This window comes from Helianthus annuus, chromosome 13, assembly GCF_002127325.2.
Source record: "Helianthus annuus cultivar XRQ/B chromosome 13, HanXRQr2.0-SUNRISE, whole genome shotgun sequence".
In the NCBI taxonomy this organism is placed as follows: Eukaryota; Viridiplantae; Streptophyta; class Magnoliopsida; order Asterales; family Asteraceae; genus Helianthus; species Helianthus annuus.
The window spans coordinates 88,401,528-88,417,361 of NC_035445.2; the positions used below are offsets into that span (position 1 = coordinate 88,401,528).

General features: G+C 36.0%; 1 protein-coding gene across 1 annotated transcript; it reads right to left on the minus strand.

Moving 5' to 3' along the window:
* Positions 1 to 2,840: 2,840 nt before the first annotated feature.
* LOC110901265 (probable polygalacturonase At3g15720) lies at positions 2,841 to 6,746 on the minus strand. The gene is made up of 12 exons (XM_022148103.1): positions 6,551 to 6,746; positions 5,228 to 5,232; positions 5,115 to 5,185; positions 4,909 to 5,008; positions 4,692 to 4,835; positions 4,391 to 4,555; positions 4,247 to 4,276; positions 3,963 to 4,170; positions 3,792 to 3,873; positions 3,371 to 3,479; positions 3,160 to 3,282; positions 2,841 to 3,059 (listed from the first exon to the last, which is right to left on the minus strand). The coding sequence occupies exons 1-12, from the start codon at positions 6,744 to 6,746 to the stop codon at positions 2,841 to 2,843; spliced, it is 1,452 nt and encodes a 483-aa protein (XP_022003795.1).
* Between the last annotated feature and the right edge of the window lie 9,088 nt (positions 6,747 to 15,834).

The window sequence follows — 15,834 nt, forward strand, 5'->3', positions numbered from 1 at the left end:
AGGTTTGATTATTCTACTAATTTTGGGTTGTAAAAGGTTTGGGCTTATAAAAAAAAATTAGGATTTTAATAATATCAAGTATCCTATTTTTTGCCAGGGGTATCCTCGTATTTAATTAGGGGTATCCATTGTATAAAACTGAAAAAAATACACTACGAATATGGGGTTGAGCCGTAGCTTGTGCTACCCCTCTTATAACACTAGTTCCGCCCATGACGTGTTTTACATTGACCAAAAAACCATGAAAACAAATACTACTACAGTTTCCGACAATTGACGTTCGGTTGAAATTGGTGTACTGCGTCACGGTACTGCCACTCGCTGTAGCAAATGAAAGAGAAAATCTAAAAAATAAAGTCGTGATATGCACCAAAGGACATCGACAGGTGTTTTATGTTGTTCGAACTAGGGCTATAAAACTAGAAGCATAACCCCAACTAATGGACCCATTAGAATGAAAATAGTTCATAATGTCAACAAAGCTCTACTCTAGCAAGTCCTAAAAGGATCGAATAAAGCTAAAGCGAAAATTAAACCCGTCAGAGCCAGTTGCCTTTTTACCGTCACATTATCAGGCTGCAACTTTAATTTCAGCGAAGGAAAACGGAGCACAGAGAAGCTTAGAATCATTTTTAGCTAATTTTTTTAATGCCATGGCAAGTAAAAGGAGGTCTAACCATAACCGGCTCCCGAAACTTGTTAGCGAAGAAGTTGAACACCTCCCGCTTAACCCTTTTTAATTCCAAAACCCCATGTTTACCATATATGAGACCATTAAGACGAGACCTGCAGGTCTACTAGTTATAATACCATAGAAATAAGAAGCATTCTCGTCCCCTTCTAAAGCCTACTTTTATTTGAACGGCTTAAGTTATAATAAATCTGCCTTTAGCGGGGCTCGAACTATTGATTTCAAAGAGAGTATTACCTTTAACTCCAATGATTGTCAATTGGACCTAACCTCTACCCCTTTCCAAACCCACTTAACTTGAAATTGAGGCCAAATTTATTTAAGTTTCATCGATGTTTTCATAATCATACATATTAAGGGCATCAGGCATGTTTGGCTAAGCTTTTTGAAACAACTTATTGACTTTTTGAAAAAGTCAGTATGGAGTGACTTATTGGCTTTTTCCCCTCACGTACACCCTTATTGCCAAACATCATTTGGAACTTATGATTTTTCAAAAATCCAATAAGTTGTTTCAAAAAGCTTAGCCAAACATGCCCTAATTATTGCCTTAGACTATCCACTATGGTGATTTTTTCAACCGGTTGCCATGTGACTAATAACAAAAAAACAAAGTCATTTTTTAATAAAAAATATAATAATGGTGAACAACCTGGTTATTGGTTATGTGCTCAACCAAGGATTACAACCAAAATATATAATATTTAATTGTTTTCTTCTCTTTTCTCTATTTAAAAATTAATTATAAAGCATATTTATTTAATAAAATATTGGTTTTGGTTGGGTTGTGAATGGAAGTGAAGAAATGAATTGGGTTTGGTTGGGTTTGTATGTGAAAGATGAAAAAAATAGTTTTTTAATGAGAAATTGGGTTGGTTTGGTTGGGTTATGATAGTGGATAGTCTTATTACCGTTCACATAATGTATGAATATATTTTAAAACAAAATATGGATCATATAATGTTTTGGTATGGATTTACATTTTTAACAAGTTATAAATTCTGAAATCAACCAAATATATCTTTAATTTCCGTATAGGTTAGAAAACCGTGTATTACTCAGAGTTAGATCAATGAATTATTATATGATTATTAATAAGCGTAAAAAAGTAAAATAATAGTTAAGAAAAGAAATATTAAATAAATAAATAATTCATAACGTAATATTAATAAACAAAACAATATCTAGTTGAGAAAAATTAAACAATTTTTTTTTCAATATTATTTAATTAGTTATAGCTTGGCCTTACTGAAAAATAAATAGAAAAATTTTCATACGATTACAAGAATTTTAGGCTCGTAAAATTGTGACACATAGTGCAATAACTTACTTATATAGTTATATATTAGGTACAACTCACTGTCAAATATGAGTAAAAATTTATATTATTTTGTGTAAAAATTTATATTATTTTGAATATACTATAACAATTTTGATATGTTCATTTGCATTAGATTTAAATGTAGGGTGACTTTCAACAAATCTACCTTCTCATTTTTGACTAAATTTATTTAATTTCTAACCGTTTTACCCACTAGAGATAAAACATAACCTAAATCGACCCTTAAATAATTAAGAGAATGAGCTGAAGTTATCACATCTACAAAACATCTATAAATATATGCAAAGAGTTAAAATAAACCATGATATAAATCGAAAGAAAAATAAAAGAAAATAATTACTTGAATACTTTCGGCTATAATGATATGAAAAAAAAACTATGGGATTAAACAGATCATAACAAAGATTAGATATTTGAATATGTAAACATGTAACTAGATTATATATAAGTAAATGTTTTTTTTTTCAATTGGATTATAAATGGCTATAAAAAAATTTCAGTTCGTAATTCATAAAAATATGATTAAACAATGTAATTGATAAAATATAAATTTTGAATTTAATAGTTTGTAAATGAAAATTGAAGTGATTCATTAATATATATTTGTTTCGAGTGATTAAAATGTGAAAATAGTCCGATGATATAATAATTATTCATAATACAAATTTATTTTTTGGAAATGATAATAACGTCTGAAAGCATAACTATCCATGATTGATTTCATTTAGTTAATGTTATTGTTCTGATAACTAAAGTGTGCTTGAATGAACACAAACTGCAATACATTTGAAGATTTGGTTGGACAACCTAAGCACAGGTAATATGAGGTGTGGTTTGGGTAAAATCTCCATGAACATTTTGGCAGGAAGCAAACACGCCTTCTCCAGTGACCTCAACATCATCCGTTACGATTCCAGTACAGTTAAACTCTCCAACACAATTGAAGATAATTGCTTGCTTTGATGCTGATGACCCATGTATATCTCTATACGTTACATCGCTCACTTGTACCGATGATGCATTTGGCTAATCCAAATCAGGCAGGAAGAGAGAAATATTATTAGTCCTGGATATTTTTATGCTAAAGTATTATAATGTTGATCAGTTATTGAGTAACAAGGCTTACCGGTGCATGGCAATCAGCGTTGCTCATATTAGTGCAGTAATGTTGATCAATAATAATTGGATTTTTAACATTTGATAGGAGAATGTGCTCAAATACAATCGACCTAGCGTACCCCTTTCCGTACTGCATTGCAAGAAACCAGTAAAAAGATAAAACTAGTATGTTGAACAATTTAATCATAGTAATTATATTGATGTAATTTTATTTTTACCGGTACAGTCTTGATTCGTGCTCCGTTTTGCGTTGAAGTGAAGTAACTTTGTCGCACTAGTACTTTCTCAACCGCCGTATAAGAACTATGCTTCCCAAGGCCACCTATGCTGCCAAAATAAGTCAGTTAAGCAAATCTAACCGATAGGGTGGTGGTCCATTCGCAAAGAGAAAGCTTTTAAACACCTTGGGAGGGGGAGGAAGTATTGGGTTCAAGTCTCACAGACAGACGATAGGATTAAAAGAAATTTTCCGTCCAAAAAAAAAAAAAAAATTATGCAAATCAATTTATTGTGGGACAACAGGTTATATTAGAATTTCTCTTTTATAGTACATAATCATAATGTAGACAAAATTTATTAATAACTTTCTGAATTTATCACTATCCCAAAGATTTTCTGAGCCTTATGATGAGATGTTACCTTATGCCATGACCAGGTCCACAAAAGATACTTGTTACATTGATGTCGTATGCGCCTCCACTTATAGCCACACAATCGCCGCCTGTTTTTAGTTATTTTAGGAAGAACAGGTACATTACAACAATTTAGCATACAAGAAACTGAGGTTTTCTGTATGTCAATGTCACATACCGCTCCCAATGGAGGAGTCGTGGATATTAATGTGTGACGACCAACTGATGTCGATTCCATTAGTATTAGGGCTGTAATCAGGTGCTGAAATATGAGGACTTTGGATATCTGCGCCTTTACAACCACTGATGCTGATATGAGTCTTTGGACTGTTTACAAATCTTGAACCTCTTAGTCTTAGCCCGTCACAGTTTTTAAATAGTAACATCTAAAAGGTAAAAAAAAAAAATTTAAATGTGAGATTTATTTAATTTTCATATGATTAATTTTAAAGATGATCATACTGATGGGCGGTCGAACTTTGGACCAATGGGCTGCAGAAATAAACAAAAGAAAACAAAACAAGTATATTAATTAGTAACCATTAACCAATATATTGATTGATTCATGTAAAGAAAAAAGAATTAATGATGGTTAAGTTTGAATACCAGCTTAACATCTCCATCTCCCCACCAGATAGAACCCTGACCATCTATTTGGCCTGGTCCGGCAATGGTGAGTCCTTGAACCGATCGAAAATACATCAAATGGCCTTGTGTATCACAGCTTTCCCACCCAACTAGACTCTTTGGTGCAGTAATGTCTCCCAAAAGCTACCCACCAAAAACATGATTAAATTGTAATAAATTCATAACAAACTAAAATGACTTCACTCACTTTTAATAAAACATAATTGGAAAATACATAATCACAATTCACAAATGATCATTGAGTTGAGTGTGAATGTACCTTAATAAGAATGCTAGAACTAGAAGATTTGCATGGCCCCGCGAATGCCACACAGTGTATTAAAAACGTCTTGTCTGATGGTATGATCAATGTCGGATTTTCTGAAATATCGGCACATAAATCCCCCCATGCCTGAACGAAAGCCTGTATATAGCGAATATAGTTAGAAAAAAGAAATTGCTGTATTGATTCAAAAATGTAGACATGATATACATACCGCAGTGTCATCAGTAATCCCGTCTCCGATTGCATTATATAATGTTACATCAAAAGTGGTTGCACTAGCAATTTTTGGGCCAAATGTAATGTAAAAAAGACTGAACAAGATTACCATCAAGAAAGCCTGCAAAGAGGAGGAATACTGTAAATGAAGTGAATTTGGGATGGATATATACATACGGTGATGCTTGAAGCATATCTTACCATTTCTTGAACCGATCAAAGGTACTTATAATAACACTTATATCTTCAGTTATAGCGTGTGTGTATATGATCTGAGAGTATATCAGATTATGTGTACATGTTTAGAGATTAACAATATCTGATTAGTTATTAAGTCATAAGCTATAATTAATTATTAAGAGCAGATATCTTTTTGTATCTTGTATTTAATTATACTATTATGCTACTCGGTGTGGAGGAGGCAAGTCCTTGGAGGATGCCTTTCCACATCATCGCCACGTTAACATCCTAGGAAGATACCTCTCCAAGGATGGACCAAAGAGACATGGAGGATGGGCCTCTACATTTATTTATTTATATTTTTTTTAAATTCAACATGTTTTATTATTATTAATTAATTTCAGAGTTAATTACACAGATGGACCCTATGGTTTATAGCTAGTTTCACCTTTGGGTACTAACTTTTTTATAACAGGTTTAGGTTTTATGATTTCAATTTTGTAACACCTTTGGGTACTAACACCAAAATTATCAATATAATGACTAAAATACCCTTCCATTTTTTTTAATTTTATCAATGTAACATCTTTGGGTACTAACACTTAATTTTATTTAAGTTTAAATCAATTTTACAAAGAATTTTAAATTAAAATTATTTTTGTCTATAAGAATTTTAAAAAAATTGAATGCCACTTCAATTACCGTGTAATAATTTTGTCTAATTTTATTTAAGTTTATAAAAGTTGAATGCCACTTCAATTACCGTGTAACAATTTATTACTTTTAACTATTTTTTACACAAGTGTAAGTTTCAAGGATTTAACATAACAAATTGGGTTGATAAACATTTTGAGTTTTTTTTTAAAAACATTTATAGGGACTTAATACATGAAAATTAGGTTCAAAGAACTTTTTCAAGAAAAATAATAAAGTGGATTCTTTTTTTGGTCATATTAATCAATAAATACAAGATTTGTATCTTAAGCATTTCAAACACAAAAGGATCATTGGATGCGGCCAGTTTCATCTTTGTTACACGGTAATAAAATAAATTTTTAGGCATTATATTAAACAAAAATTAGACAAAAATTGTTACACGGTAATTGAAGTGGCATTAATTTTTTTTTTAAATTGTTATAGACAATAATAATTTAATTGAATTTTTTTTGTAAAATTGATTTAAACTTAAATAAAATTAAGTGTTAATACCCAAAGGTGTTACATTGATAAAATTAAAAAAATGGAAGGGTATTTTAGTCATTATATTGATAATTTTGGTGTTAGTACCCAAAGGTGTTACAAAATTGAAACCATAAAACCTAAACCAGTTAAAAAAAAGTTAGTATCCAAAGGTGAAACTAGCTATAAACCATAGGGTCCATCTGTGTAATTAACTCTTAATTTCACCATCATCTAACCGCCATTAAAGCACAAAACTCCTCATCTTCATCACTTACAGCCACAAAACTCCTCATCCTCATCTTCATCTCCGGCGAAGAAACAGATACATATACAAAACTCCTCATCTTCATCACTTACAGCCGCAAAACTCCTCATCCTCATCTTCATCTCCGGCGAAGAAACAAATACATATACAAAACTCCTCATCCTCATCTCCGGCGAGAGAGAGCAAACAGATCCCAAGTCTGTCATGGTGTGCGGGGTGGAACGAGGTGTGCGGCAAGGTAGGGTGGTGCGGCTGTGATGGTGTGTGGGGTGGAACAGCTAACGTGCCGACCCGGCTTCAACGTCTTGGCCAAGACGAAGAGGACGACGATGACCCCATGGAAATGGTGTTGGGGACGGGCGCCGGGGCTAGACGGGCCAGGGCCGTCCCCGCACCGAGTAGCCTTAATGATGATAATAATAACAATAATAATAATAATAACAACAATAATAATAACTATATATATATATATAGGGAACATGATCAGGAGAGAACGCCTCAAAGTGTGAAAACAGTGAGAACGATTCTCAGCCATAAGATCTTAGTGGTTTGTGGCAGAGATTGATGCGGTGGCATTTTTGTAAATAATAGGGGCATTGGAACTACCAGAAGGGGTAAAATAGGAAGATCCAAACAAAAGTGCACATGCTAATCACATGCCATTTTCCCCATCATATTTAAACGACAACAACTTTTTTATAAGTGATTATTTTTTGAAAAAAATTACACCATAAAACTCAGCGTTTTTTTATCTTTCCAACGAGTATACTATTGATATACTTTTCGAAAAAAATTAACTGGGTTTTATGGCGTTTTTCTGAACCGGGTGTTTTATGGCGTTTTAGACTAGGTATTTTCATGGCGTTTTTCTGAACTAGGTGTTTTTATGTTGTTTTAACTAGGTATTTTCATTGCGTTTTTCTGAACTGAGTGTTTTATGGCGTTTTCAACTAAGTTCTTTTATGGCGTTTTCAACTGAGTTTTTTTATGGCGTTTTTCTGAACTGGGTGTTTTATGGCGTTTTTAACTGAGTATTTTCATGACGTTTTTCTGAGTTGGGTGTTTTTATAGCGTTTTGTTTGAACACCCAGTTCAGGTGAGTGAGTTTTTTTTTGACAATATTACCCCTTAGTGTAATTTAGCATCAATGCCACATGTCACCACCAAAATCGTTCTCACCGTTCTCACACTTTTCACCGTTCTCTCTAAATCCTAACCCTATATATATATATATATATATATATATGTCTCACCCCAACCGATGGCGGAAACATCGGGGTGAGGCACTGAGCGAATCAGATTGTCCAAAAGAATCCATAACAACTAATATATTACCAAATCCTTAACGTTAATATCCCATACTACTAACTACTAACAGATAAAGTAAAAATAGTTATTACAGATAATTGTTCTCAAAGACAAATATTGTTCCGACAACTCATAAATTATTCGTGGGTTTCTAGACCACCTAAGCTTGATTCCATGACATCCAGCAAATAAGAGCATCCTAAACACCTGTCAATACACATAGTGTAAAGGTGAACATACAAGTTTAATAGAATAATAGTAGCGAAAAGCGGTTTAGCATAACTAGCATGTAACACGTAGAAATGTGATGCAAGTAAGCTATCAGGCTGCAACTTTAATTTCAGCCAAGGAGCACAGAGAAGCTTAGAATCATTATTAGCTAATTTTTTTAATGTGATGGCAAGTAAAGGAGGTCTAACCATAACCGGCTCCCGAAACTTGTTAGCGAAGAAGTTGAACACCTCCCGCTTAACCCTTTTTAATTCCAAAACCCCAGGCCTGTTTACCATATATGCGACCATTGAGACTGAGACGAGACCTGCAGTTCTACTATTTATAATACCATGGAAATAAGAAGCATTCTCGTCCCCTTCTAAAGCCTATTTTTATTTGAACGACTTAAGTTATAACAAATCTGCCTTTAGCGGGGCTCGAACTATTGATCTCAAAGAGAGTATTACCTTAACTCCAATGATTGTCAATTGGACCTAACCTCTACTGTCACACCCCTATTTTCCACGTGTCACCGGTGGGCCCGGTGGGGGATTCCGTGACGTAGTTAATATCGTCATAGTCAAACATACAATATATAAATGCACAGCGGAAGCAAAGAAAGATTTATTTCAACTTAATAGTATTGTAATATCCAAGTATCACAAAATAGTCGAAATAGATCCACAGGCGGATCCAAACAAAGAGGAAACTTTATTTCAACAGACTTTATGCATCCTAAGCTTGCGAGACTTCTACGGATGCTAAGGAGTGGCCAGCCTATTACGCGTAGTACCTGCACTTAGCCTTTTTGGAAAATACGTCAGTTTACACTAGTAAATACAATTTAACTGACTCATTTTGAAAATGTTTAAAAATTGATTTAAATGCCCGTGGCACAAAACTTTTTATAACTTGGGATAATTATTTGCTTAATAATCTTGTAAAAGAATTACATGTCTGTTATGCGTTCAGTTGCCCGGGTCGTACCGGGTTAAAGATTAATAGACACACCACTTAATATAATTCCGTCGTGAGACTTCTCTCGACCGACGATTATACTTTATTGAAATGCACTACGGGTGTACGCCTACACCCGTGTGCTAAGGTCGTGGCCATTCTTTGAATGATGCCAAGGATATCCGGGACATGGTCATTAAACCCCCAAAGGCGTTAAACAAACAAAACAACATTTTTAAACGGGTTAATTTGACAACACTTAACCACCGACCGGTTAAGGTCAATTTCCCGACCAAGCGGTATTTTATATACCGTACCCCAAGCCCGTATAGGGAAAATAATTTAAAAGTATTTACCTGAGCAAAGTATAAATCAAATACAGCGAGTGCACGTAGCTTTTACTGGGCTCCTATATCTGGAATTAAGGTTTTAATAACCTATTAGAATTTTAACGGGTCTTAAGCTTAGACCGGTTAGTTTTATATAAGGATTACGGTTTTAAACGCACGATAAGGCGAAGACCGTTTTAGAATGTGGTTTTGACCCAACAAGCTTGCATGCTTGTTTAATATGGGTAACATAATCACATTCTGGATTTTGAGACCGAAATGATATGGTTTGACCCGTTTCGGCTAAAATGAGTAAACTAGTTACACAAGCCAATCCGAACGCGTAAAGTGCGTAACGAGCAACCATAAGAGTCAAAATACAAGTTTCTGAAGTTAATATGCCTAAAATATGTTGTGATATCAGAATGATACCTTCCATTATGCCCCAAATGGTTTTAAACCCAAACTATGCCTCATAAGGGCATTTTGGTCATTTTAAAGGGTGTAAAAGAGTTTAATTAGTATTCTGAGTTACAGGTCTGAATAAATCAGTAAGTATACTCATTTTATCAAGTTATAACAGTAGGGTATTAAATATATGTGAAATTTATTACTTCTAACCGTTCTATGCTCCGAAGGGGCATTTTGGTAATTTCCCTAGGCCTAAAAGGTCAAAACTGGAAATCTGAGTTTAAATTATTTTCCTACTATTTAAAATATAAAAATTTACTGATTACATCAGTAAGTTTCAACCCCTTATGCTTAGCAAGGTTCTAGTGCATACTTGGTGCTAAAAATGCTTAAAAAGGCGATTTGGAGCTATTTCCGGGTTTTATATCAAAAGCTGATATTTTTAATATTCCAGAAGGCTCAAAATAATTTATTTAACATATTGAATCAGTAGAAAAAGGTTTGGGGTCAAAAGGATTTGTAAAACTTATTTTATGGCTTAAAAGGGCAAAACCGGCATTAACCGAATAAATCTTAGAACACTAAGTTATGTTCAGCCTAAAAATAAATAAAAATCTTCAAAAATCCTAAAATATTATTTTATAATAGTAGGTATAAGGTTTTGTATAAAAATTTTGGTTTAATTATGCTATATGCAATTTACGCCATTTAATTACTAAAGAAGCTTTAATTTACGCTAATGAGCATAACTCTTAATCTACACCTCAAACTGATCTCAAATTTTAGGTGCAAGTTTATAATTCAGTAGCTAAGGTGTCTACCCTTTTATATTTTCAAAAATCACTTTTTAAGGTCATTTGGGCATAATGGTCAACATATAAGCGATTAACGGAAACATGCATGTGAATAGGATATCTAATGAACCAAGTTGTATAATTACAGGGGATTATACTAACATGTTTATAGGTCCAAAAGAAGCTCTAAGGCAATCCTAAACTTGGCTTAAACGGGTCAGAACTGATAGTCAAAGCAATAGTCAAACTATGCGACTTTCGGCTCCGAACCGAGCCTAAACTGAAAATTGTCGAGTTGAACATGTTGGAACATGTTCTTACATTTATTAACAAGTTAATTTAATGATCAAACAGGTTGCATGTATCCTACATTGCTAATTATGCACTAATTTGAAAATAAGCATTCTGTTGACTTTTTAAGATAAGCTTTGACTCGACAATTAACATAGTTAGAGTGGGAATCTGAAAATACCCTTTTAGGGGTTTGTTACCCACATAATTACCTACTTATAGGTATTTTTAATTCGAGATATTAGTGAGTAATTATTGACTAAACTCGAAGTCAAACCTTAATTACGACGGTTTGACTTTTAGCTAATTAACTAAGCTAAAACGAATTTAGAAAGGTTAAGGACACTTACAAGAGTCCTAATTATGATTAGGGAGCCTAATGAAGCCTTGTTGCTGACCAGAGAGCTCCAGAGAATAAGTTGTAAACTTTTGAAATTGCAAGTGAGCATGGTTACAACTTTCTTCCTCGTATATAGCAATCTTAGATGATTTAGATGATGCCACAAAGGTCTATGCATGTCCCCTGATCATCACAACTGTCCCTAGTGCATGAAAACCCATTTGTTCAGCCCTGGTATCAGTTTACAGGCCCTTAATTCGGTTAACAGGTCTGACTGGCAGCTGTGCATGTTTTTCTGTTACTGGCACTCTGACGCGGGCCGCGTAAGCCCATAAGGGGCTCTTACGCGGGCCGCCTGGCCTGTCAGAACCTGCCAAACAAGTTTAAACTTTGCACTTTTGGTCCCTGGTCCTTTGTAACGTGGTTTTACGCCCCTAAATTGCATTTCCAGCCTTCTAACTTGATTTTTAAGGGCTTTAGGAGTTTTACTAACTTAGTTAAGTCCTTGACTAACTTTGAGATCATCCATAAGGCCCTAGAATTCCATGTTGACGCTTTTAACCCCTCGTACACGAATTTGATCATAACTTTCTCATACGACAACGAAACTTTATGAAATTTTAACCACATATTCTAGTGAATAAATTTCATCGTTACAAAGCTTCAGGTCCGCCAAAAGGTCACTCAGAGGTATACTTTGCACATGTTGACACTTTTAGCCCCTGTGGTTTGTAATTCCTCACTTTCTTTCATATTTAGCTTCGTATGATCCACGATTTATTCGTTTGAAGGTATAAACATTATGTAGGGCTATTTTTGAATATATTTATCCATTGTTGACACTTTGGACCCTTATATTCACATAGTTTCCCCGTTTGTCAACTTTAGTCCTTCTAAAGTATTCTTTCACACGTTTAGAGCTTATGACACGTGTCAATACCTTATTGGACATGAATTTTCGAGGTGTTACATCCTCACCCCCTTAAAAGAAATCTCGACCTCGAGATTTATGGAAACAATTGAGGGTATTTCTCTTTCATTGTAGACTCTAACTCCCACGTGTATTCAGGACCTCTACGGGCATCCCATTTCACCTTGACGATAGGCACAAGCTTCCTTTGAAGCCTTTTTACCTGTCGATCCTCAATCGACACAGGTTTATCCACAAATTTCAAGCTCTCGTCTATATGCACATCTGCGTGTGGTATGACTAGTGATTCATCAGCTAGACATTTCTTCAGATTGCAGACGTGGAACACATTATGGATACCACTGAGCTCTTCAGGTAAGTTCAACTTATAAGCCACTGATCCAATACATTCAATGATCTCGAATGGTCCTATATACCTTGGGCTTAACTTACCTTTCTTACCAAATCGCATCACCCCTTTCCAGGGCGATACTTTAAGCAAAACTTTATCGCCAATCTCAAACTTGAGAGGTTTTCGCCTCTTATCAGCATAGCTCTTCTGCCTATCCCGGGCAGCTTTTAGGCGATTACGAATCTGGACAATCTTGTCCGTCGTCTCAAATACTATATCAGGACTTGATAATTGAGTATCCCCTACTTCTGCCCAACAGATGGGCGTTCTGCACTTCCTACCATATAGTGCCTCAAAAGGTGCAGCCTGAATGCTGGTATGGTAGCTATTGTTGTAGGGGAACTCGACCAAAGGTAGATGCCTATCCCAACTACCGCCTAGATCAATCACACACGCACGTAGCATGTCTTCCAAAGTCTGAATAGTACGCTCACTTTGCCCATCTGTCTGAGGATGGTAAGCTGTACTAAAATTCAATTGCGTGCCCAGAGACTGTTGGAAACTTTTCCAAAAGTGTGACGTGTATCTTGTATCTCTATCCGAGATAATAGCCACTAGTACTCCGTGCAGAGATACAATTTTATCAACATATAATTGGGCTAACATGTCAGAACTGTAAGTCTCTTTAATGGGCAGGAAATGTGCTGACTTGGTCAGTCTATCAACTATGACCCATATAGTATCATTTCCTTTCTTCGTCTTTGGTAGATTGGTGATGAAATCCATCGTCACCATTTCCCATTTCCAAGTGGGAATTTCAGGTTGTTGTAGCAACCCTGACGGCTTCTGATGTTCAGCCTTGACTTGAGCACACGTCAGACATTTAGCTACATAAGCAGCTATAGACTTTTTCAAGCCTATCCACCAATAGTTTGCCTTTACATCCTGGTACATCTTGTCGGCTCCAGGGTGGACGGAATATTTGGAACTATGGGCTTCCTTGAGGATAACATCCCTAAGTCCTTCATAAACAGGAACCCATATACGTCCATTTAACCTTAAAATTCCGTCTTTACCATAGGATAACTGTTCTTCAGTTACTCCTAACTTTTCCTCAAGATAGTTAGCTTCCAGCACAGCTTCCTTTTGTGCAGCTAACAACCTTTCATTTAGACTGTTTTTGATTTCAATGCTCTTGGCATTGATCCTTATTGGCTTTACTCTTTCTTTTCTGCTCAAGGCATCTGCGACTACATTAGCCTTGCCTAGATGGTATCTTATTTCGCAATCATAGTCGTTTAGAGTTTCCATCCAGCGTCGCTGCCTCATGTTCAAATCCTTCTGATTGAACAAGTGTTGAAGGCTTTTGTGATCGGAGTATATCACACACTTTGTTCCGTACAGATAGTGCCTCCAAAGCTTCAGTGCAAATACAACGGCACCCAATTCCAAGTCATGGGTGGTGTAATTCTTCTCATGCACCTTCAGTTGACGTGAAGCATAGGCAATGACCTTGCCTTTTTGCATTAACACACAACCCATCCCGGTGTGTGATGCATCACAGTACACTACAAACTCATCAATTCCATCAGGCAATGTCAGTACAGGAGCATTGCTCAACTTCTGCTTCAAAATATCGAAAGATTCTTGCTGCTTAGGCCCCCAGTTAAACTTGCTATTCTTGCGAGTGAGAAGAGTCAGGGGTGCTGCAATTCTTGAGAAGTTCTCGATAAAACGTCTGTAGTATCCTGCCAATCCTAGGAACTGCGAATCTCGGTAGGCGTCTTCGGCTCTTGCCAATTCATGATAGCTTCAACCTTAGCGGGATCCACTTGGATACCACGCTCACTTACAACATGCCCAAGAAATTGGACTTCTCGAAGCCAAAACTCGTATTTAGAAAATTTGGAATAGAGCTTTTCTTTATGTAGCAGCTTCAGAATACATCGAAGATGTTTCTCATGGTCAGCTTGGCTTTTCGAGTAGATGAGAATGTCATCGATGAAGACGATGACGAATTTATCTAAATAAGGCTTGCATACGCGATTCATGAGATCCATGAATGCGGCAGGTGCGTTAGTGAGCCCAAAAGGCATCACTAGGAACTCGTAATGACCATAACGAGTCCTAAACGCGGTCTTGTGTACATCTTCATCCTTGACCTTCAATTGATGACAGCCTGACCTGAGATCTATCTTGGAAAAGTAGCTTGCTCCTTGTAGCTGGTCGAACAGATCGTCGATCCTGGGTAACGGATACCTATTCTTGATAGTAACCTTATTAAGCTCACGATAGTCGATGCATAAACGCATCGAACCATCTTTCTTCTTGACGAACAGGATTGGTGCTCCCCATGGAGACGAACTAGGTCTAATAAAACCTTTAGCTAGCAAATCATCTAGTTGCGTTCTCAATTCCTTCATTTCTGTTGGTGCTAATCTATAAGGTGCTCTAGCAACAGGTGCAGCTCCGGGGATGATGTCGATTCTGAACTCTACTTGTCTATCTGGTGGCAAACCAGGTAGCTCTTCCAGAAAAACTTCGGGGTATTCAGAAATGACTGGAATATCTTCAATCTTGGGTTTCTGTTCATCAACAGTCACTTGTGCCATATAAATGACACAACCCTTCTTTAAGCATTTAGATGCTTTGAGCATAGACACCTGCTCGGGTAATCCATGCTGAGTATCTCCCTGAATGGTGAGTGGCTCACCAGATGGAGTCTTGATTACTACTTGCTTCTTGTTACACATTATCTGGGCTTGGTTTTGCGATAACCAATACATGCCTATCACTACATCAAAGCCAGCTAGCTTAAAAGGTAATAAGGACAAAGGAAAAGAGTGGTTCCTAATGGATATGACGCATCCATCTAATACAGTCGAAGCGGTTTCTATGGTTCCATCTGCTAATTCCACTTCATATTTCATACTTAGGGTTTTAACAGGTAATTTTAATAATTCACAGAACTTATTATCTACAAAAGATTTGTCTGCCCCAGAATCAAATAATACTCTTGCGTAGATATCATTAATTAGAAAAGTACCTGTTATTACATTGTCATCCTGAATAGCTTCCTTCGCATCCATGCGGAAGACCCTGGCGTTGGTCTTCTTTCCTTCTTCAGCCTTTTTCGCAAGTTTCAGGCAGTTGGGCCTAAGATGCCCCTTCTCAGTACAATTAAAGCATGTGGCATCCTTGAGTTTCTTACAGTCTAATGCCTTGTGATCTGGGGACTTGCAAATTCCACACGCTTTCGGCTGGGATTGGGATCTGGACTCATACCTGCACTTCCCAAAATGGTGCTTCTTACAAACCTTGCACCTGGGTTTATCACTCGTCTGTTGATCTCCCTTCTTGGATCCCGACCCTTTCTTGTGGTCGTTATT